At 41.2% G+C, this 24,398-nt stretch overlaps 1 protein-coding gene across 5 annotated transcripts in view; it reads left to right on the top strand.

Moving 5' to 3' along the window:
* ZNF277 (zinc finger protein 277) overlaps positions 1-15,180 on the top strand; it is a 79,468-nt gene extending 64,288 nt beyond the window's left edge. For 4 of the 5 annotated variants that reach the window (XM_054024138.1, XM_054024130.1, XM_054024148.1 and 1 more), the window contains 6 exons: positions 511-643; positions 10,164-10,231; positions 11,684-11,780; positions 12,299-12,341; positions 12,739-12,913; positions 14,818-15,180. In XM_054024138.1, the coding sequence (XP_053880113.1) occupies positions 511-643; positions 10,164-10,231; positions 11,684-11,780; positions 12,299-12,341; positions 12,739-12,913; positions 14,818-15,001 (700 nt within the window). In that variant the 3' untranslated portion in view covers positions 15,002-15,180. Of the gene's footprint in view, positions 1-510; positions 644-10,163; positions 10,232-11,683; positions 11,781-12,298; positions 12,342-12,738; positions 12,914-13,842; positions 13,917-14,817 lie in introns of all 5 variants that reach the window. The other variant, XR_008444532.1, reaches the window with a different exon arrangement.
* Positions 15,181-24,398: the final 9,218 nt, after the last annotated feature.

Below are 24,398 nucleotides of genomic sequence, written 5' to 3'. Positions count from 1 at the left end.
TATTATTAAATTGTACTGTTTTAACGCAAAATCTTTCCATTGTTTGGTTATCATTCAGACTCTCATTACATACTTTTGCAATATTCTGTGTCAGCGGTTCTCAGACTGTAGGTCGTGACCCCAAAGTGGGTCGTGACCCATTTTAATGAGGTCGCCAGGGCTGGCATTAGACTTGCTGGGACCTGGGGCCGAAGCTGAAGCCTGAGCCCCACCACCCAGGGCTGAAGCCTGAGCCTCAGCCCCACCGCCCAGGACCGAAGCCCGAACGCTGCAGCCTTGGGTGGCAGGGCTCAGGTTATAGGCGCCCAACCTGGGGCTGAAGCCCTTGGGCTTTGGCTTCCCCTCCCCCCCACCTGGGGCAATGGGGCTCGGGTAGGCTCAGACTTTAGTCCCCCCTTGTGGGGTCGTGTAGGAATTTTTGTTGTCTGAAGGGTGTTGCGGTGCAATGAAGTTTGAGAACCCCTGGTCTATGTTAAATTGTCTTTTAATTTGTTTACCTTTATATCTTAGTTTGCAGTGTTTATACTGTGAGAGAACCTTCAGAGACAAAAACACACTTAAAGATCACATGAGAAAAAAGCAGCATCGCAGAATCAATGCCAAAAATACAGAATATGACAGATTTTATATCATTAACTACTTGGTAAGAGGTTTTATATATAATTAGTAAATTGACTGTGGAGCTGCAGAAAATATCTTGTTAAGACTGAATAATTCTGAACAAGCCATTAGCATAAAGGTCAAAATTCAAGTGAAGGACACTTAAGAAATATGCTTAATTATCAAATGATATTTTGGATAATTATTGAACTACGGAATAATAAATGTTTAAGAATTCTGAGACACTCAGGAATACTCAGTTTGAAGATACTTTATGATTAAAGTAATTAGCATTCAATCTCAGCTTTAATAAGCAGGAGGGAAAATTAAATACAGTAATGAAATAAAGGGAGAGCTAATTTGAGTGTTGTGGGATTGGAGTTTGTTTTCTAGTAAATTTAAGCTGAAAATATTCTTTAGACTACACAGTATATGCAAAGAAGCTAATCAGTGGCTTTCAAGTGGAATACAAAATAAGGTTGGATTTTTTTCCCAACGTAATGTGCAGTCTGTGATAGGTATTTACATTTGGTCTAAATCTCCTTCTGTGTATATACAGCAGTTTTTCACTCCATCCTTAACTTTGGTGTGGAGTAGCTGTTCCAAAATCTGCCACGTTCTGTCCTAGAAGTTGCTGCATTTCAGTTGTGGGTAAAGTGTTTTATATCTATATTACATTTGTGTTGATATCTGTGATACATGAAAAAAGTAGTTTATCTTTTAGACTACCTTACCTACTCTCTGCCCCTTAATCCTCCTCCTTTCCCCCTTTCTCCCCAGACTTTATGCTAGTAATCAGACAGCCGTCATTGTTTCTAATTCTCTGGCAAGTTGATTTATTTCCTTCTCCTCCCCAGCGTGAAATTCATTCCCTTGTCCCCTTCCATTGCTAAAGACCACAGAGGCCTGAGGACTAGGACAGGGAAGATTCAGACCAGGAGCAGTGATGCCTTTTCTAGATGCAAAATTGGCACTGCTCTAAAGCAGGGGTGGGGAACTTACAACCTACGAGCCGGATTCGGCCTGCTGCTTCATTTAATCCGGCCCGCAGCAACTCACCGCACCGGAAACTGGAAGCCCTGAGTCTCCCCCTGCCCCCTGGGGCTGGAGCTACGAGTGCCCGCTTGCCCCACTGTGGGGGGGAAGCTGGGGTTGTCAGTCCCGGAAGCGACTGGCATGTCCCTGTGGCCCCTAGGAGCAGGGGCAATCAGGGAAGCTCCGCGCGTTGCCCCCACCCCCCAGCGCTGGCTCCACAGCTCCCATTGGCTGGGAACCGCAGCTTATGGGAGCTGTAGGTGTGGGCAGCTCATCCCCTCCTGCACCCCAACCCCCTGCCCAGGCCTGGCACCCCCTTCCAGACCCCGAACTCCTCATTTCTGGCCCCACCTTGGAGCCTAGCAGAAGCCTAGCACTCTAAAAATAGCGGTGTAGACAGCGCTTTGAAGTTGCGACTCAGGTTGGACCTTGGACTTCGAAACCCCCCCCCTTCTCTTGGCTTCAGAGCCTGACTGGCAGCCTGAGCTGTAACTTCAAAGTGCTGTCTGTGCAGCTATTTTTAGAGTGCTATCACAAGCCCCACTAGCCTAAGTCTGTCAGCTCAGGCTGGGAGGTTCTCTGCTGTGGATTGTGTAGACACACCCCGTGTCACCTGGCTTTCTAGGTGAAAGGATACGAAAAAATACAGATACTGTTTTTAAAAAAAAAAAACCTCTGAAACATATGTAAATCAGTTTACTGTAAAATATGTAACAAATAACAGACTAGTGTAGGATGGTATAAAGGTTTCCTTTAGCATCAGTCTGAAGTGTTAGAACATCTCCTATGCTGGGAAGGGTGCTTGCACTCTTAATGTCCTCTGGTGCCTTTTTATTTATTTTTACACGGAAGAGGCAATGAGATTAAAGAGAATGCAAACTGTAACACATTCAATGGGGTTTCAATGGATTACCCTGTACTCACAAAGACATAATGTTAGTTCCTACTGTGCACATTTGGACCATGGTGATAATGTTAATGTGATGAAGCTGTTTTTGAGTTGAATCCAGGTTCAGCACCAGAAACTGAAGCTGCCCCGGGCCTGTTTTCCATAATGACATAACACACTGCTGTTCCTCAACTTTTTGCATCGTTTGTAGAGATGTTTAACTGTTTAAGACAAGCCCTATTAAGCTTTTCTGGTTTCTCATCCCCTGTGAAAGCTCTTTCCCTTTGCTGTACTTGAAATGTCCAGGAGATTCACAGCTTTCAATAGCTAGCAGAATGTGGCTATTATGTGTCTGTCATTCATTACAGAGCATTGCTTGATATAAAGATTTGTAGCTTCTGGTTAAATGTGACTTTTGGTTTTCGGGGTGGGTTTTTTTGTTCTGTTTAATAGACAAACGAGAGAGTTTTCAGAATGAAACAGCAAATATCTTATCTTTCCAAATGTCAGTTCTGCGAAGCTTAGTTTTTAAAAAATGGGTCTTTATTAGTGAGCACCATTATAATCTCGTTTTCATCTACAGCCCTTTTTAAATACACAAAATAAACCTCTTGAAATGATAGCTGGATCTTAACCTATTTACAAAGAAACCTATTTATATGTTGTTGTAATAAAGGTATTCCTTTTTAAAGCAGACTTGTATCTGTGTCTCTGCTCTTTTTATAATTTTGCTTTACATATAAACCTTCACAGAGCACTGTGTTAAATAGTCTTTACAGTTATAGACAGGCCAGGGCTGGAGATTTTTTTGTTTTTGTGGGGGGGTGTTTTAAATAGGTCTTTTTGTTCACATGTATTGAGGGCTTTTATTGAATTGCCTCACAAACTTCAGTCCCATTCCTGCTCCCATTGAAGTCAGTGGCAAAACTCCCATTGACTTCAGTTGGAGCAGGAACATAGCCTTTGTTTTTCCGAATTATGCTTTTGGCTTCATTAGCATTTATAGTGTAATTAATTATAAAGATCTCCTTTCTGAACTGAGAAGTTGCATTTTATGGCTTACTTCTTCTGTGTATTCGTCCTTCCCTGCCTTAAATAGCCTACTTGACATTGCTGGGAATTATGTAAATGTAGAGTCATGTGTCAATAAGTCATCTTCTGATTTACTAAGATTCCTTAAATGTCTGACATCATTTAAAAGTGGCTTTTGTTGTGCTGCCTCGATAATTAATCACATATTCTGTTGAGTTTTGCTTCATAGGTTACTATACAGTAGTACGCGTGATCTTTAGTTATGTAAGGATAGATGCTTTTCTTGAAACTTCATTATCTATGTAATTTCAGCCCTAAGCAACAATCAAAAGATTATTTATGATGTATTTAATACTCCCGTTGCATTAAGGTGGGATTTTCAAAAGATAGGAGACTCAGGCTCACAAATCCCATTGAAAATCAAGGGCTTCAGAATCATTTAGACATGTTTCAAAATCTCAGAGGCCCCCTTTAGGATCAGAGACTCTCTGTAGGCATTATATGAGCACATTAGATATGGCTCCTGCTCCAAAGAGCTTACAGTATAAACAGACAAGACTAACAAGTGATGAGACAACCTGGAAACATCACATCACAGTGTATAGTCTTTTTTAAAAAAGGATTTCCCCCAAAAGCTTTTCTACTCCAATTCCCCTTGCTTCTGTCCCCATTGCTCACTCTACCCATTCCATAATAATGTTTGGGTCCAGTGGAGAGGGGGAAACACTGACAGTTGGATGGTGTCTGTTCTTACAGAGCCTGGCCCAAACCCATAATTCAGGACCACAGAATGGCAGTAGGCAGTCTTGCGGCTTCCTCCTCCGCCCTAGTTGAGGGCACTGTCTTTAAGGGCTGGGTCACAGCCAGTCTGGCAGATCCTTCTCCTTTGTGTATCCATTGGAGTGTGGCCAGGAGGACTTGAAATACTGGGCATGCATACAGGGCATGCACTTCCCTAATCAATTACACATTTCATTTTAAATTGGCAGATAATAGGCCATAGATTAGACCCGTGCGTGTGACTATTTTTTAATACCACTCCCACCCGCTCCCACTATTATGGCAGCTGGTCCTGCGGGTCCCGCGGGATCCCAGTCCTGCTGCAGGGCTTTACACTCTTCCCGTGCAGGGGCTCTATGCTAGAGTACAACAATGACACTATAATGAATGGATTTATTTTCAAATTGTAAAAACTTGCTGACACGTGTACATATTTCTCTCACAGGAATTTTAGTTCTTAAAGTTATTTTTGATATATTTTTAAAAGAGTAAACAGATCTTTTTTTCTTGTGGCCAAACTGCAAATAATAGTTACCCTGTATGTTTTGTTTTCTTGCTACTTGCTGACTGAACTTGGGACGGTCTTGTGCTCAACTTGATGGCATTTCTCTGTCTGTAATGTGATAACTTTTGAACACCACATCCAGTCAATTCCAAAATTTCAGGGAATGTTCTAGGCATCAGTGGCCAGACCTGATTGATTTGAGGGGAAATAAGATGAAGCCTCTGCCAGCCGCAACTGGTTGATAGCATCCACTTACCCCTTCCATCCTAACAGTCCTCCTATCTCATCTCTTGTCTCTTTTCCCAATATAATTTAACATGTTGACACGCTGAATGACTTATCTCCCAAATGGAGAGAAGAATTATGGTGGGTCTGGGGTGGGTATGTTGGTATGCACACAGCCCATGGCATGGGGGAGAAGGTGGTGGGGACAAACAAACCCTGGACAGGCAGGAAATTGGGGGACTCTGATACGGGGAAAGGGAGAAAAGGGGGTACACAAGGCCTCTACCACGGGGAGTATGGGGGTCAGACAGCCCCTGTCATGGGAAGAAATGGGTAGAGAGAGGGTAATGAGGGCTCATGCAGAGCCCCTGCCATGGTGGGAGAATAGAGAACCATGGAATGGATGAAAGAACGAATGTGAGGGTAACGGCTGTCCTGTGTACAGTACTATAAAATCCCTCCTGGCCAGAGACTCCAAAATCCTTTTCCCTGTAAAGGGTTAAGAAGCTCCGGTAACCTGGCTGGCATCTGACCCAAAGGACCAATAAGGGGACAAGATACTTTCAAATCTTCGGGGGGGGGCTTTTGTTTGTGCTCTTTGTGTGAGAGTTCGTTCGCTCTTGGGACTGAGAGGGACCAGACATCAATCCAGGTTCTCCACATCTTTCTAAACAAGTCTCTCCTATTTCAAACTTGTAAGTAAATAGCCAGGCAAGGCGTCTTAGTTTCACTTTGTTTTCTCAACTTGTAAATGTACCTTTTACTAGAGTGTTTATCTTTGTTTGCTGTACTTTGAACCTAAGACTAGAGGGGAGTCCTCTGAGCTCTTTAAGTTTGATTACCCTGTAAAGTTATTTTCTATACTGATTTTACAGAGATGATTTTTACCTTTTTCTTTAATTAAAAGCCTTCTTTTTAAGAACCTGATTGATTTTTCCTTGTTTTAAGATCCAAGGGGTTTGGATCTTGATTCACCAGGAGTTGGTGAAAGGAAGGAGGGGGAATGGTTAATTTCTCCTTGTTTTAGATCCAAGGGGTTTGGATCTGTATTCACCAGGGAATTGGTGAAGGTCTCTCAAGGCTACCCAGGGAAGGGAACTAGCCTTGGGATGGTGGCAGCGGACCAGACCTAAGCTGGTAGTTAAGCTTAGAAGTCTTCATGCAGGCCCGCACATTTTGTACCCTAAAGTTCAAAGTGGATACAGCCTTGACAGGGTATAAAGAAGGCTAGGTGGGGAGAAGTTGGGGGATCCCAGTATGGGGGTCAGGGGAATAGGAGTGCACATAGAATCCCTGCCATGAAAGGGATAGTAGGGGACCCTGGAATGGGGGAAGGAGGGGTACACAACCTCTGATGTGGGGGGAAGAATGGGGAAATCTGGTACGGGAGAAGGGGGGCACACAGAGCTTGGCATGCAGATGAAGAAGGGACTGAAGCGCTCCATTTCCATGTTTCTTAGGAGCTGCGCATCTAGGAAAGGTGCCTGCCATGCAGAGTTCCACTAGTGTGTGGCTTCAGAAGCCCTGGATGCCAGGTGACCGTTTCTGTAAGCCCTCCAAGCCAGTGCTTCGGCCCCTTCTCCTCATGATGGTGCATGCTCCTCCCTCAGCTAGGCACACAGTCCCACATCTGTGGAAGTCTGAAAGTGATAGGCAATGGCAGGAAAATCCGTCTTTATGGATTCATGCTGTATCTTGGGGAGAGGGAATAGTAAAATATGCAGCCTCTTTTCTCTCCGGAATCCATTTTACACAGAGCCTTAAAGGTGACCTGTAAAGGAAGTTTCAAAAACTATTCTTGTGTTTTTGTTTTGTTCGGGTTTTTGTTTTGTTTAGTTTTAGTTTTGGGGACTGGGGAGGGTGGGTCTTCTTTATGGTATAATAAAAAGCCCCTCTGTTTTAAAACTTGTATTTTCTACTTTTTAAACTATTATTAATGTTAAGTCTAGTTTTTCCCCTGGCTTTGCAAAAAAAAAGAAAGAAAAAGAAAGAAAGAAAAGTGTATAGAGGTCTCAGGAGATATTTATAGAATTCTCACATCTTAGATGTGAGACAGGGATGTTGAATTTTTTTTTTTTTTTAAGACATCCTTTATGCCAGATGCTCAGTAGACACTAGAATTTAAAGGGCCACACAAGCCAAAAATACATTTTTTTTTTTTAACAATCTAACTAAGTCCCTTCCCCCCCAGTCTTTTGGTTCTGATGATATTGTAGCTTCACTAGTTCACCGCTCACCAGGGAAGATCAGACCTGATTTTTTTCTGTAAAAAAGCTAGCCATCAACCAACCAAGCAAAAAAAAAAAAAAAGTCCTCTTATGTACTTTGCCTTCTATGTAAATATCACAAAGAAACAAAAGCTCGTACCCAATTATTTTTCCCTTTCCCCTTTTTGCAGTTCATATTTAACCAAAAGGTAAAACTTGATTTTTTTTTTTCCCCCGTTTCTTTTGAAGGCGCTCTCTTATGCCCATAGATTTCAAGGTAGCAGGGAAGAAAAATTGTGAAAACATCTGTTAATTTTGCAGTCATGAGCTGCTATGCTGTCATTACAGGCTGTGGTGTTGGCAGCCACAGTTTCCATAGGAAATGGTGGTGTGCAGCTGTGACAACGTGTGGGGAGAGGTGTTAATAGCTGCACATTATCTCAGAAAAATGGTGACATTAATGAGTCTCCACTGTAACTTGGAAAGTTTACACACTAGAGCGTAACATCTCTGAATTAATTACTGAATCTTCATTCTGTAAGTGGTAATGGCATCATGTTAAGGGCTATCAGAGATGTTTGTGTGTGCTCCATTTACCTGATAGATTGTAACAGCTTTGGAAATTCTCATTAAACTGTTAAATGATGGATATCTTTATTTTTTTTCTTTTCTTTTTTTAATAAAACCACATTGACAATAATAGCATTTGTTACCAGGGTATACTTAATAATGAATATCTTTATTAGAGTGACTGAGTATTTTAATAGAGGGAACAGGATGTGTTCAAATATTTAGGCTCCCTGTTTAAAAGTTTCCCATATGTATCTGAGATGTGTCAAAAAGTTGGGGCCAATATCATTAAATATGATGTGTGTAAACCACAAGTGTAAAAAGTATGAGTACAAAAAAACTACGGTACTTAAATTGTTGGTTCTGGTTTACTTTTGAAGGTGGCAAGACTCTTTCAGGGAAAGAAACACTAGAGAGAGAAAGTTAAAGCATGACTGTTGGGATATAAAACAGTGGTCTTCAGCCAAGGACTGGCTCTATAATTATTGTTTATATTACAGTAGCACCTAGTGGTCTCGACTGAAATTGGAGCCCCATTGTGCTAGGGACTGTGCAAACTAAGTGACAGGCAGTCTTTTTGCTGAAGAGTTTAAGATCCAAATAGACAACACAAAAAGGAGGAAGGGAATGGGGGTGAAGTGACTTGGTCAAGGTCACACATCTAGTCCAAGGCAGAGCTGAGAATAGAATCAAGGTCCCAGCCCCATGCTCTAACCCTTGGATGCCACTGCCCCTCTCCAATACTCTACAGTCAGGTCTACATTACAACTGTTTACTATGTTAGTCAGAGATGTGATCCCCGACTGACGCAGCTATGTGAGCAGAAGTCCCTAGACTGAGTTACACCAGCAAAACTGTACTTTTGCTGGTAGAGCTGCTTATTTCACTCAGGCCTGGTCTACACTATCAGGGTAAGTCGATCTAAGTTGCACTACTCCAGCCACGTGAATAACGTAGCTGGAGGCGATGTAGCTTAGGTCGACTTACTACAGTCTGTACCATCTGGGTTGACAGGAGATACTTTCCTGTCGACTTACATTACTCTTCTCACTCCGGTGGAGTACCAGAGTCGATGGGAGAGTGATCTGTGGTTGATTTAGCGGGTCTTCACTAGATTGACCCCCGCTGCATTGGTTGAAGCAACGTCGATCCCTGGTACGTGTAGACATGGCCACAGGAGTGGGGGGAATAAGCTATACCAGCACAGTTTTCTCAGTATAAGCTGCATCCACACTAGAAGCACCTACACCAGCAAAGCGCTCCTAGCATAGTCGCTCTGGAGGGTCTGATCATGACACTGTTCCCTGTTCCTATTGCTAGGTCATATGAGTGCAGTGCTGATTAAAGTTGTGGTCCTCAAGCTGCCAGATGTTCAGTGCAAGTGTCAGGCAGCATACTGAGCAAGTGGGCACATATATGTGGGAGCTTCTCAACCACCTATAGCTAGTAGGCGGGAAGAGAGAATAGGGCCCCCACCCCTTCCTTTATGCAGGAAGAAACCAGAAGGGGTGACAATGTTGCATCAATACTTGATGTGTGGAGTCATGACTGTTTTGCTGGAAGCTGGAAATGGGCAACGGGATGGATCACTTGATGATTACCTGTTCTGTTCATTCCCTCTGGGGTACCTGGCATTGGCCACTGTTGGAAGACAAGATACTAGGCAAGATGGACCTTTGGTCTGACCCAGTATGGCTGTTCTTATGACACTTTTGCCATGATTGCATTGTAACTCCCATAAGATGATGAAGTGATCCTCCAACTGTTAAAGATTGAGTACCATTGTGTTAGTGCATTTTGGAGCACATCTTACTTACAATGATGATGTTGATTTGCTCCTGTGTAAGCAATAGATCTGAAAATAGAGTTCTTTTCATAATATTCACAGCATTGAGGAGAGGCAGGACTTGCTAAAAAATTAAAATCTTCAACCAGCTCTAATACTGGAAATTGTCTGTTGTGATGTACTCCTGTCTTCAGAGATCCAAAAGGGCTTCCAGTAAGTTGGTGGAATTGGAAACCATGTGTATGCATTGAAGGTCAGCTTTGACCTATTGTGCGTAAATGTAAATCTCTAGGCAAACATGACTTTCCTTTAAATTGGGACCTCTCACTCGTTTTTTATTAGGAATAAGGTGAATAAAGTTATGTTTAAAAGAATTAAGCATATAACATTACTTTAATTTAAATCCACAAACATATAAGAGTAAATCCAAACTAAGATATTGACTGTAACTTAAGAAGTTGTACATTTATTCAGTTGTTTCTTAACATGTGGCACCTGTGTGGAAGTTACTTTTCCTTTATCTTGCATTTCCAGGAATTTGGAAAGTCCTGGGAGGAAGTTCAATCAGAAGATGACCGAGAATTGCTAGATAACGTGGAAGAGTAAGAGTTATATAGCCATTTTATGCAAGTTAAGAGTTTAATGGGGAGTTTGTGCTCGGTATGTAATTTGAAAAGATTCATAACATAGTCAAATCAAGCTCAGTTTTCATCAGAACATTTCATCAAAGGCACTTCTCAGTGAGGGCTACTTCCAAGTCACATTTAGTCTTTCCAACCCCAAACTGTTTTGACTGCAAAACTGTTCAAATGAGGCTCATCAAAAAAAAATTATAATGGGGGTAAAGCATATTTTCCCCTCTTTTTCTTAATACCCAGAAATGGCTGAATTGCTTTTCACTTATTGGTGCTGGACAAATGCTCAACCCTATTTAAGTGAATAAGGAAATCATCAATAGGTAGAAAGCATTTTCTAGTGGTTAAAGCACAGGACTGGACATCAAGACTACTGATGATTGTTCCTGGTTTTGCCTGTGATTTGAGCTTCAGTTTACCTACAAGTAAAACATGGATATAATAATACTTTTCTACCCCACATAGGTGTTGTGAATCTTGATGAATCAGTGTAGGTAAAGTACTCTGAAATCCTTAGGTGAAAGCTCTGTATAAGTGCTAAGTATTATTATTTCAGAGTATCACTACGGGTCTGGATGTAACTTATTGCTTAAATAAAACGTGTGTGCACTTGCACTAAATGTAGCAGAAACAAGAATCTGTTCTGTGGAATAATAATGTTTGATAGGTACGTAAAATTGAGAAAACTCCAGCTGCCTGTCATTTGTGTCTTTTGTTAGTATATGAAAAGATTAGAGAGGCACAGTAGGGTGTGAAAGACTTCATGAAAATATACAGTTAAAAAGCAATTTTCTGTGGCTTACCAGATTCGATTTACTAAAGCATTACAGAACTTGCCTGCACTGCTATTCACTGCACTATCAGGGTCCTAACTGTAAATGGAGTTAATTGTACAGCAGTTCAGAGCCCCAGTAACCTAAGAAGGAGCTCGAGTACTTCTCTTCAGGGAAGTTCACTAGAGTAGTGACCCAAACAGGTTCTGAAAGCCAAATTCCAGCAAGACTGTATATTCGGTTTTGGCTATATTTTGCGCTCAGAGTAGCCATATTGAAGTCAGTAGAGTTGCTCTGAATCTATAATACTGTAACTAAAAGCCAAATCTGACCTTTTGATAAAAACTTTACCTTTGTATTTTTTAGTCACAGGGCTAAATTCTACCAATGTAGCATATTGGCATGCTGGTCCATAACTAGGGCTTCTAGACGCTATAATAATAGAATTAATAATAAATCCAAACTATGGTAACTCAACTGAAGGAAAATGACTTACTCTGCATTTATATTAGTTCAGCGAGATGAAAATTTGGCTCACGCTTTCACATCAGCTATCTTTCAAAAAAAAAAAAAAAAAAAAAAAAAAAAAAAAAAGTCTCTTCAGGCCCTTTTCAATTAAACAAACACCTTGTCTCCTTCATCACAGAGACTGGTCTGATTGGGAAGAGCATCCTGTCTGTGCAGTTTGCCTGTTTTGTGAAAAGCAAGCAGACACTACCGAAAAATTATGTCTCCACATGAAGGTAAGGCACAAATATGTTTAAATCACATTTGTTTTATCAGTTTGAAGTGAAAAGGAGGATTGTGGCAGCGCTGTTGAGTTCAGGGCTTCTGTTGCACTACAAATACAACATGCATTCAGAATTATGCAAAATGCAATCGCAGAATGCCCTCTTTAGTGCAGAACACAGTCATTACCTCTCCAGTGTCTACTTTATGGAAAACTTATTGGAGCCAAGTTCTACAATGAGAATGTGAATCACCATCTTTGGCAAGTTTACATGGTAAAATGATAGAGGCGGCAATAAAATTTTATTAACTACAGCGATTTGCTGACTTAGCATTTATTATAGTTAAACACGCTACAGAATTGAAACATAGATGTTAAACAGAGAATGGTAATTAAACTAACCACATACAAAAATTTCTGGCAAACCCAAATCTATCTTGAGTTAGCCTGACTATATAAAAATTGAGCTGCTTTCAACTTGGAATACCAGAAGTAGTGGTGGTAATAATAATAAGCTATGGTTTTTTCCAGGAAGCACATGGATTTGACCTTCTTAAAATAAAGGCAGAGCATGGTGAGTAAGAGATACCGTAATTGTCAGCATCTGCCATTAGTGTTGGGAAAACCACAGCATAAGAATACTGGAAAATAACTGCATCACTTTAATTTTTTCAGATTTTAACTTTTCCTTTATGGAAACGCTGCTTTGCCAGCTGACAAAGCACAGCCCAGTCTATTCTATTTTTTGGCTTTCCTTTAAATTGGGACCTCTCACTCGTTTTTTATTAGGAATAAGGTGAATAAAGTTATGTTTAAAAGAATTAAACACTTACTGACCAATTCTGCTACAAGAAAGCATACAGGGATAAATTTTTGCTGAGTTACAGGACTCTGCCTATGTATGCCTTTGCATTACAAGTGCTTCTTTGCATTTTGTATCTCTTAAGTTGTTGTTTTCTGCCATTTGCCAGGTTTGAAGTTTTATCAGCAAGTGAAGTTAGTGAACTTCATCAGAAGGGAAATCCACCAGTGTCGATGTTACAACTGCAAGGAGTCGTTTCAGTCTAAGACTGAATTAATAAGTCACATGGAAGTTACCAAACACATTACATTCCTGCCAACCAGGTCTACGTGGGATCAACCACAGTACGTGCTAACTTGTGTTTTTCCTCCAGCATTTATGTTCCTATTTGATACTGCCCCAGAGGAGTATGGTCTGAAAGGTCCATTCTATGGCAATACTATGGTACCCAGAACTACCTAGCTCTTCGCAGGCCCAAGTGATGGTATGAGCACAATTGCAAGCTGTCTCAGGCCTATCCAAAATTGTAAGTCCCCACACTGTGTGAAACTAGAGGGGCTTTGGCACAGACTGCTGTCCCAGATGCCTCAACACTGTGTTGCCATAGTCAGGGACAACATGCTACACAGGAAGAAGGAACTGGCTTCAGACAGCTAAACGCTTACTTCCCCTAGTCCTTATGTGGCTCTTATAAGATACACTAGCAACCTGACTTTTCAAATACTCTGTTCCACTTCATGCTTTATAACTCCCATCTCAGAAAGCCAGCAGATTCATGCCCCCTAGAAGTCTTCTTAAAAACAGCTTATTTGCCCAAAACGTCTGCAGGTGCTCTACTGGGAGCCATAGAATTCTGGACTCTTACTTTAGAACCATATGGCTGTATCTACACTTAACATGCTACAGTGGTACAGCTACAGTGCTTCAGTGCAGATATTCACTCCAGCAAAGGGAGGGTTCTCCCTTCACTATAGTTAATCGACCTCCCGGGCAGTAGCTGGGTTGACGGAAGAATTCTTCTGTCAACTTAGCACCCTCTACACCAGGGGTTAGGTCAGCTTAACTGTGTTACTCAGAGGTGTGGATTTTTCAAACCCTGGGGTGCTGTAGCTGGGTCAACCTAACTTTTTAGTGTAGATGTAACATTGCAGGGTAGTTCCCATCTCCTATGCTTCATCATACTGACTCTGGTTGTGAAGGGGTATAGTTAATACAACAGCTTAGCTTCCACTAGGATGCTGTTTTCTTACCTGCTTCCTTTCCTCTTGCTCAGACAGCTGCAACAGTAACCCCAGCCTGTGCCTTCTACCAGGCAATGGAGTGCTGAGCAAAACAAAACAAAAAAAGGTATTGTCCCTCCCCCAATAAAAAGTGTCAAAGGAAGAAAAAAAATTGAGGTTTTACTCTCAAGAATCCAACTATGCTGTGATAAGGGTATAACCACCCTTTAAAACCAGAGCACGAGAAAATACGTAGTGAAAACAACTAAAAAGTAATCTTTCCCTGCAGAATTCTTTAGGTAGGGATAGCAAATCTGGCAGAAATCTCTATAATGAGGCACTGGCTTTGTCCCATAGGATCTGTAAAAAGCTTGCAGCAATTGTGAACAAGTGTCTAGCTGTTCGGTATATGCAGCATAATATGCTATGACTGACCATTTGTGGTCCAGTGAGTCAGACTTCTTGCCCGATTTAAATGTGACACTACGCTTCACTTGATGGCATTTCTCCATTTGTCTGTATGCAGCATGATAACTTTGGAATGCTGCATCTGATCAATTCCAAAACTTCAGGGGGTGCTCAATGGGCAGAACCTTATTGATTGAAATCCAGAAAAGCCTGATTTCCATTAAAGTCAGGCTCACAGTGTATCCATTTGGTGCTGTGGGCAGAGGAATATCTCTGCAGCCCTCTGCTGCTGTCTACACATCACAGGCAGCAGCTTACTGAAGGGTTGCACACTTCATTGCTGTGCACCCAGCTACATCCCTCACTGCCCCGCTCCAGGCTGACCCTTCCCACCCCCACTCCAGCCAGTCTTCCCTGTGCCCCCACTAAAGCCTTCCCCCCAGCCTTTTCCTCCTCCTCACCTCCCCCTCCGCCGCCTGGATGGCCAGCCTCCTCCCAGTCAGGCTTCCATTTGCACTTAAGTTGGATAGATACAGTTAACTTCTAGCAGTCAGCCTACATGTGCAATGCAATGTGTGACCCTCTAGTAATATTTTATTCTTAAATTTTGTCGCTTTCAGGTATTATTTTCCTACCTATGAAAATGATACACTCCTATGTACACTGTCAGACAGTGAAGATGAACTGACAGCCAAGGATCAAAGCGAAGATGTCCCTGTCATTAGTGAAGATCTTTCCGACCTAGAGGCTCTGAGACAAAGCAGTGTTTTAAACGAACTTCTGCGTGAACAGAACAACCATTAAGGGAAGCCTAAACATTGAGAGAGAGACTTACTAATCTTCAGGCATTCTACCTACAAGACTAAAAGGAAAAATCTGATCTCACTTACATACTAGTGTGATTTAGCCCATGATTGCTATAAACACACTGATTGTAAATGAATGAGAATACCAAATAAAGAAAATAGGCAATAAAAACCATATGTAAACTTGTATTTTTTCTTCATTGTTGCTACTTTGTTTTTAAACTCATGCTGTGTTTTTTCTCCATTTAATTCTCAGTAGCATATTGTTGTTTATTTGCACAGTTTTATTTTATCTGAACATCTACAATATAGCAATTCTTGGTGGCTGGCATTTGATGAGCATCTGGTGCTAGAGATGAGAGAACCCAGACCACCATATGAAGAATGAATGAAGCTTTGCTATGTTATATATTGTTGTGAGAAGTCATATGGGGGTGGGGGGAAACTGACTTCAATTTGAATCCTAATCACAAAACTGTTCTTTAAAACAAAGGCCAAAGTTTAACTTCAGATAGAGATCATTTTTCACTTTTAAAATCTAATCTCAACACTAGTGCATCTCAAGGCTTTTACTTTGCAATCTTGGGTTCCTGTCCTGAAAACTGCAAACTCGTTTGTCTGCGTGGAGTCCCAGCAACTTCAGTAGGGCTCTGCATGAGCACGAGCATCTGCATATGTGGAGGTGCTTGCAAGATCAGGGCCTTGATTTGCATTTGTAATGAGGAGCATCTTGGTTGTTATCAGGGATTTCAAGAATTAAAAACATGAGTCTCTTCAGCGTGAGCTAAAGTTCTGTAGCTGAGAGCTGTAACAGACTCACATTGTCTATACCTGAGGCACTGTGGGTATAATATGCAGTGAACAGTGGGTTACATAGTATGTTCAAAAAGAACAGGAATACTTGTGGCACCTTAGAGACTAACAAATTTATTAGAGCATAAGCTTTCGTGGACTACAGCCCACTTCTTCAGATGCATATAGAGTGAAACATATATTGAGGAGATATATATACACACATACAGAGAGCATGAACAGGTGGGAGTTGTCTTACCAACTCTGAGAGGCCAATTAAGTAAGAGAAAAAAACTTTTGAAGTGATAATCAAGATAGCCCGGTACAGACAGTGTGATAAGAAGTGTGAGAATACTTACAAGGGGAGATAGATTGTTTCACTCTATATGCATCCGAAGAAGTGGACTGTAGTCCACGAAAGCTTATGCTCTAATAAATTTGTTAGTCTCTAAGGTGCCACAAGTACTCCTGTTCTTTTTGCGGATACAGACTAACATGGCTGCTACTCTGAAACCTGTCATAGTATGTTCATTATCTTTTCAAAAGCCTCTTTTTACTTCTCTTTGATTCTGTAATCCAGAGTCTAAGGTTTTTCCCTAATTGTGGATATCTAGGCTTACGTATAAGATTTCTTTAGCTATTTTAAAATGAAAATCGAGGGTCCCTCTAGCTCACTGTTAGAATCATTTAAAATGCTATTTCCATTTTTCAGTTGCAAACTTGCTACTTGCTCATAGTAATTATGGCTCTACAGTTCTTTGTTATATGAAAATGAATTAATGTAACAAAAGCACCATACAAATCTTACTAGGCATATGATTAATGGAGAAAAGCCTATTAAATGCAAGAAGGTACTGATGCATCATTATGGTTTGAGAATTTAAATGTACAAGTCAAGAAATCCAGTTATGGTTCACATACCCAGTGGACAATTGCAGGTGTTTAGGGATTTGAAATCAATGGGAACTAGATGTCTGTGAGATTCTGGGCCTTAGCCTCTCTGTGTCTCAGAACCCCATTTTACAGACAGGGATAATAGCACTTCCCTACCTCACAGGGGTTTTTGTGGGGGTAATTACATTAATGACGGTGAGGTGTTCAAATACTAGGGTAATGGGGGCCATAGGAAGTACCATAAATACTCTTCTCCCTTGCACATATGCAACATTTTGTATGACTGTGTGTAGAATGACTGTATGTAAGCAAAATTACAGTTATGGGAGTTGCATAACCAGATTTCTGAACCCCCCAGACCAAGACATTATTCTTAAGTACCTAGATGCAACCATAGCACCTTGTATTACTGAAACAGACACTTTAGAAATGCTCACCAGGAAGAGGGTACGCAGAATGGTTTGGCAACTTGCTGCAGGAAAACCTGTCTTTTTGGTTGTGTAATGTGGTAGAGTTTTGGCGCAAGTGTGTTGCGTGGGAGATGAGTTATTTTGGCAAGGGGCAAGACAGTTATTTGGGAAGGTGATGTGACTGGGTAAGAGGAGGAGGATTTAATGCATCTCTTTGCGGGTGAGGGTGGAAGTGCTCAATAGGATGAGGGAGAAGACGTATCTCTTCTCTAGCTAGCGAACAGGAGCAGCTAACGGGAGTTTCACGAAGGAGTTCTCCAGGTGAAGGAGGAGCGATTACATGACCCTTGGAGTAAGTTTGTTGTCTGTAGTGCGTGTGTTTGTGATGTGCTTCCTGCTTGACTGAAATATACCGTGTAGTCCGTTTGGGGGACCAATTACAGTTGGCATGGCTACTCCCACCTTTTCATGTTCTTTGTATGTATAAATATCTTCTTTCTGTGTGTTCCATTCTATGCATCCGATGAAGTGGGCTGTAGCCCACGAAAGCTTATGCTCAGATAAATTTGTTAGTTTCTAAGGTGCCACAAGTACTCCTGTTCTTTTAATATCCTTTAAATTTAAAGCCAAACACCCCCTGATAAAAACAAAACAACACAACAACAAAGGAACAAGTGTCAGGAGTTAAAAGATAATGCAGGCAGAAGTCCAGCAACAGAGTGGGGGCTATCCAGTTTATTGCACCCAATGCAGCATGTATGATTACCTGCCCCATGGGCAGGTGGCGTATGTGTGCATTCAGTGCAAGGAGCTCCTGGCCCTCAGAGACCATGTGTGGGCTTTGGGGACCAGAGTGGCTGAACTGGAGGAGCTAAGGGAGACAGAGAGGTACATAGATGACATTTTCCGGGACACAGTAGAACGGTCCCACCCCCAGTCTGATAGCCTCTGAGCTGTTGAGGAGGATGAAAGCCTCAGGGAAGGAGAACATCCAACTGGAGCAGAGGGAAACGATCCCATAACTGGAACCCTCATTCCAGATGATGATATGGTATCCTCTCGCACTGAGAGGTTAGTTAAATAGAAATTAAAAGGTACAGCACCAAAAGAGAAATCCCTGCAACCTGCATGGAAACTTTTTAAAGACACCATAGTAGAGGCTCAACTTAAATGTATACCCCAAATTAAAAAACCTAATAAGAGAACCAAAAAAGTGCCACCATGGCTAAACAACAAAATAAAAGAAGCAGTGAGAGGCAAAAAGGCATCCTTTAAAAAGTGGAAGTTAAATCCTAGTGACCAAAATAGAAAGGAGCATAAACTCTGACTAATTAAATGTAAAAATATAATTAGGAAGGACAAGGAAGAATTTGAAGAACAGCTAGCCAAAGACTCAAAGTAGTAAATTTTTTTTTTAAGTACATCAGAAGCAGGAAGCCTGCTAAACAACCAGTGGGGCCACAGGATGATCAAGATACTAAAAGAGCACTCAAGGACGATCAGGCCACTGTGAAGAAACTAAATGAATTCTTTGGATTGGTCTTCATGGTTGAGGGTGTGAGGGAGATTCCCAAACCTGAGCCATTCTCTTTAGGTGACAAATCTGAGGAACTGTCCCAGATTGAAGTGTCATTAGAGGAGGTTATGAAACAAATTGATAAACTAAACAGTAATAAGTCACCAGGACCAGATGGTATTCACCCAAGAGTTCTGAAGGAACTCAAATGTGAAATTGCAGAATTACTAACTGTAGTCTGTAACCTATCATTTAAATCACCTTCTGTACCAAATGACTGGAGGATAGCTAATGTGATGCCAATTTTTAAAAAGGGCTCCAGAGGTGATCCCAGCAATTATGGGCCAGTAAGCCTGACTTCAGTTCCGGTCAAATTGGTTGAAATTATAGTAAAGAACAAAATTGTCAGACACAGAGATGAACATAATTTGTTGGGGAAGAATCGACATGTTTTTTGTAAAGGGAAATCATGCCTCACCCATCTACTATAATTCTTTGAGGGGGTCAACAAGCATGTGGATAAGGGGATCCAGTGGATATAGTGTACTTAGATTTTCAGAAAGCCTTTGACAAGGTTCCTCACCAAAGGCTCTTATGCAAAGTAAGCTGTCATGGGATAAGAGGGAAGGTCCTCTCATGGATTGGTAACTGGTTAAAAGGTAGGAAACAAAGTAGGAATAAATGGTCGGTTTTCAGACTGGAGAGAGGTAAATAGTGGTGTCCCCCAGGGGTCTGTATTGGGACCAGTCCTATTCAACATATTCATAAATGATCTGAGAAAAGGGGTAAAGAGTAAGGTGGCAACATTTGCAGATGATACAAAATTGCTCAAGATAGTTTAGTCCCAGGCTGACTGCGAAGAGCTACAAAAGGATCTTTCAAAACTGAGTGACTGGACAACAAAATGGCAGATGAAATTCAGTGTTGATAAATGCAAAGTAATGCAAATTGGAAAACATAATTCCAACTATACCTATAAAATGATAGTGTCTAAATTAACTGTTACCACTCAAGAAAGAGATTTTGGAGTCATTGGTGATAGTTCTCTGAAAACATCCACTCAATGTGCAGCCGCAGTCAAAAAAAGCAAACAGAATTTTGGGAACCATTAAGAAAGGGATAGCTAATAAGACAGAAAATATCATATTGTCTCTATATAAATCCATGGTATGCCCACATCCCCATGCAGTATTCAAGATGTGGTCACCCCATCTCAAAAAGATATATTGGAATTGGAAAAGGTTCAGAAAAGAGCAACAAAAATTATTAGGGGTATGGAACAGTTTTTTTATGAGGAGAGATTAATAAGACTGTGACTTTTCATCTTGGAAAAGAGACAACTAAGGGGGGATATGATAGAGGTCTGTGAAAGCCTGACTGGTGTGGAGAAAGTAAATAAGAAAATGTTATTTACTCCTCTCATAACACAAGAACTAGGGGTCACCAAATGAAATTAATAAGCAGCCGGTTTAAAACAAACAAGAGGAAGTATTTTTTAACATAATGCACAGTCACCCTGTGGAAGTCCTTGCCGGAAGATGTTGTGAAGGCCAAGACTATAACAGGGTTCAAAAAAGAACTAGATAAGTTCATGGAGGATAGGTCCATCAATGGCTATTAGCCAGGATCGACAGGATGGTGTGCCTAGTCTGTTTGCCAGAAGCTGGGAATGGGTGATGGGATGGATCAGTTGATGATTACCTGTTCTGTTCACTCCCTCTGGGGCACCTGGCATTGGCCATTGTCAGAAGACAGTGGGCTAGATGGACCGTTGAGCTGACCCAGTATGGCCATTCTTATGTTCTTCCATTCTTCTCTGCTTTCCTCCCTGCCGCATTATGTCTGCTTCATCTTATTATTTAATTGGATCCCAGCAGCTACTCACTTGACCTGACCTGTCATCCACTTGTTCCTCTTTCTGAGTCTCTCCTCTCAGTCTACAAATTGAAACAGTAGCACAGCAGAAACAAAAAGAAAGAGGCTGTTGAGAGGCACCAGCTATCAAGTTGCATAATGGGCCAAACAGAGGTGATTTCTATTCCTGAAAGGAGGAAAGGGGAGGGACTTAGACTGGGAGGAGTTAAAGGGGATGGAACAAAGGGTAAAGCAGATTCAACCATATTTGCATTGGTTTTACTGAAACTGCTAGAAAAATCCAGCAGAACCAGCTGTCACACCATGACCATCCTGATAAATTGAGACATATGGCCGTCATTAATGAGTGCTGTAACTTCTGTTTCTTGTGTGTGCTTTTGAAATCTCACTGATAACATTACATACATTCAGGGGTAGTTGGTTTGGAGTTCTCTTCTCAAATTGCTTTTCTCTCTCTCTCTCCCCAAAATAGAAATTGAGGAAACTGGTTGTGGGATCAATCACACCTTCATTCTAAAGTGAGAATAAAAGTTGGTGGATTTTGCATTAATGACAGATAAGTGTGTATTGAAGCAATGGAAAAATCAGCAGGGAAGAATGGTTAAACAACAGCATATGAATGCATACAGCACAGGCTATCAAAAGTACAAATTAATGAAAAGAGGAGAACTTTACTGAAATGCTTCAAAGTGAAATTGCGAAATATTACCTAATCAGGAGGAATGTGACATTGAGTCACACAACTCGGTACAAAATGGAAATCAATAACATTTAAGATAGTAAAACTAGAGTGCTGCTCTTCCTCATTCTAAGAGAAATCTGAAATGGCAATTTGTGGGTGTAGAATTAAGAAGTGCATTTTAAGAAGCTCTTATATGGATTAGAGCTACTTTTTTGAATAGAGAGGAAGTGGACTTCAGACTATTGGAGAATTCTTTTCTATAACTGCTCTCTGGAATTATATGAAGTCTGATATCACAACCTCTTACTGCAAATATGCGTACTGGACAACAAAGCAGGTGTCATTGCAACACTTTCATTGCTCAGTAAATTCTCAGAGATTATTGGGGGACAGATTAGACTAAAATTGGCACATAATCATATTTGTGGCAAATTTGCTAATAATTTAATACCTCTACCACATACCCTCAACAAAAGAATTTTAAAAAAAGCAGGAAAAGTTGCAGATAATTTTGTCAGAAGACCAAAGGCTGGTAGAGTGACTTAACAGTAATATCAGTAATTTGGCAGGAATTTTTTCCCCTTATCAAGACCACATTTCTTTATCAGCATAAATCAAACTCAGTTACCACAAGCATAACAAAAAGATTCCGTAGCCTGGGGTTCACTCAGCAGCTGGATACCCTGCCTTCCCATGCATTCTCCCTCTTCTGTCTCTGCAGCTGCCCTTTTTATAGTTGTAACTCTTCCCAAAGCACCTATGCTAGGAGAGGGGAGAGTTAGGCTTGCGGACTCAGACCACATTTACAAGTATCTGATGTCTCTTGACACCATTAACAAAAAGTATTCCACCAACCAATTATTCTGACAACTTTGTGCAAATGTAATATGATTTCTGATGTTTAATATTTGTTCTTTATCTTAATCATTTCATCTAAAGATATGATTATATTTGTCATGTTCTTATGATATACTTATCTGGCATGTTAAATCAGTTTCCTAACATGCATGGTTACTTTAATTAGGTATGAATACAGCTTGAAAAGTTTGGTTGCAACTGTAGAATCCCCAAAGTTCTAAGCAGGAACTATTTTAGAACCACTATCTGAACTTGTTAAATGCTAACTGATATCCTGGGATACTGAAAGAGACCTCTGATGGAAGAAACAGATGTTTTTAAGTTCCCCTCATTGCTTCTGCATTCTTCACTTGACAACCAATAACTTACTCAACAGCATAGAGCTATCCCATCCTCCTATTTTATATAGTAGCAGGACTGGTCTAGATCTGGCATAAGAAATCAAAGTGTGGATAGAAATAAAACTGCTGTTCATTGTTATGTGGCCTCCATGCTCCAACACAAGTAAATTGTAAGCTCTTGGACAAGATCGTGGACAGTAATAGGCAACTGTGGAGAATTTCTTAGCTATGTTGATTACTCATTGCTACATCAGATGTTTTTGAATTTATATTTTATTTATACATACAGAGAGAAAAGGGAAGAGTCCATAAGTATATACTGTTTCTCACAGTGGCCACATGAAAAATATTTAAGAAGCTTTTTTTATTGTCCTTTCCCCCTGGCTATTCCAATAGTGTTGTTCTGATTTTCTAGGATTATTGTCCTAAATTACAGGAGAGAGATTGAAGTAGGCATGATCAAATTCTGCTTTCTTTTATGTGCATACCACCCTGTCAAAGTCAGATAAGTTGCAGATCTATAACTTAGGATGAAATTGGACCCTTTGCATCTTCACATCCATAGTGACTGTCTTCAGCTTGACTGTCATTAGAATGAGCAGCTACAGAAATGCCACAGGCAATATGAAGAGTCCTATTTCATGTCAGATTCCTTCTTTTTCTCCGTTAGTATTGAAAATTGATGTTTTCCCCCTTGCTGCAGCCTTTCTCCACTTTAGGTTCTCTGCCACAAGCCCTGTCCCGATTTGACTTTTTCCACTTGGGGAATCTTTAGCTGCTCACATTTGCTTTTATAGCATTTTTTCCTTTGTGCACGAGGGTACAGGATAGATAACTTATTAGAAGTGACCATATTACTCACTATTTGGGTCTCAACTTTGGTATCTTATGTCATGAATAAAGTAATCCTCCCCATTTTGAGAACAGGGAAAGAGCGGAGAATGTGTTCATCAAAAGATGCTGCTCAATGTTGGTCTTCCTCAGATGGTTTAGAACAATAGAAGGAAAGTAATTTTTCTGCCATTGGAGTTCTCGAGACCTCTGAGCCTCCTCACCTCACTCAACACTCAGCCTCAACCTATAATTTGACATATTTTGCCTTTTGGGCAGAAAGAGAACCTACTTCTTCACACTTGAAAAAAAGTTAGATGGACAGCTAGTGGGGGCAGAGAGAACACTGCATAGGATTGCAGGGCAAGTGAATTGCACTGGAGTTCGGTGAGTAACCCCCTCCTAATACCATGGAGAGCTGCCCGTAATCTCCTGGTGGAACCTTTGCTCTTCTGCCTGGAGAGAATCCAAACAGCATCTCTGCTTACACAGTACAGTAGGATAGTCGTCCTCCAGAATGGGTGGATGGGGGAAAGAGAGACACTCACTCTCAGTGAGAGTGCTCAAAAATTTGCTTATGCCTTGTCTATACCAACACATTCCATTCTTGTTGAAGACTAGCTTCAATCAACACAGGGTTAGAGGCTTTAGCCCTATCTACATCAGCACTTAAATCATTGTCAACTCTAGTGCACAGGGGCTGCTGACAACAAGTACAGAATATGCTACTGCAGACAAGGCATTAGAAGTTGGCAGCAGAGCTGGCGCTTCTACATGGGGATTGGAGGGAGCTCCTCATAAACGGTTCTGCTGCCACAGACCTCTGGTTCAGTAAGTCTGCCCCTGCCTTTCCATTTATAAGTGAGGTTGGGGGTGGGTTTATTTCTTCCCCTAACCATGGGTGCCTAACCTCATATGCTTCAAGGGGCACAAGCTCTAGCTCTCTGCAGCTCTTGAGCTCAGGTTCGTGCCCTAACCACTGAACTGTAAAGCCATTCTCTCTCTCTTTCTGTCCCAATGCATATTTAATTATTTATACACAGTGGGAAGACTTCAACAGGAGAGACTCAGAAAGCCCAACACCAGCATACCCCATAGCCTAGGGGTTAAGGCACTGCTGAGAGGTGGGAGACCCCAAGTCAAATTCCTTCTTTACATTAGGCAAAAGGGGGAATTTACATTGGTTCCCATACAGC

Source organism: Malaclemys terrapin, chromosome 1 (assembly GCF_027887155.1).
Source record: "Malaclemys terrapin pileata isolate rMalTer1 chromosome 1, rMalTer1.hap1, whole genome shotgun sequence".
Taxonomy (NCBI): Eukaryota; Metazoa; Chordata; order Testudines; family Emydidae; genus Malaclemys; species Malaclemys terrapin.
This window is presented reverse-complemented; position numbering and strand designations above follow the sequence as displayed.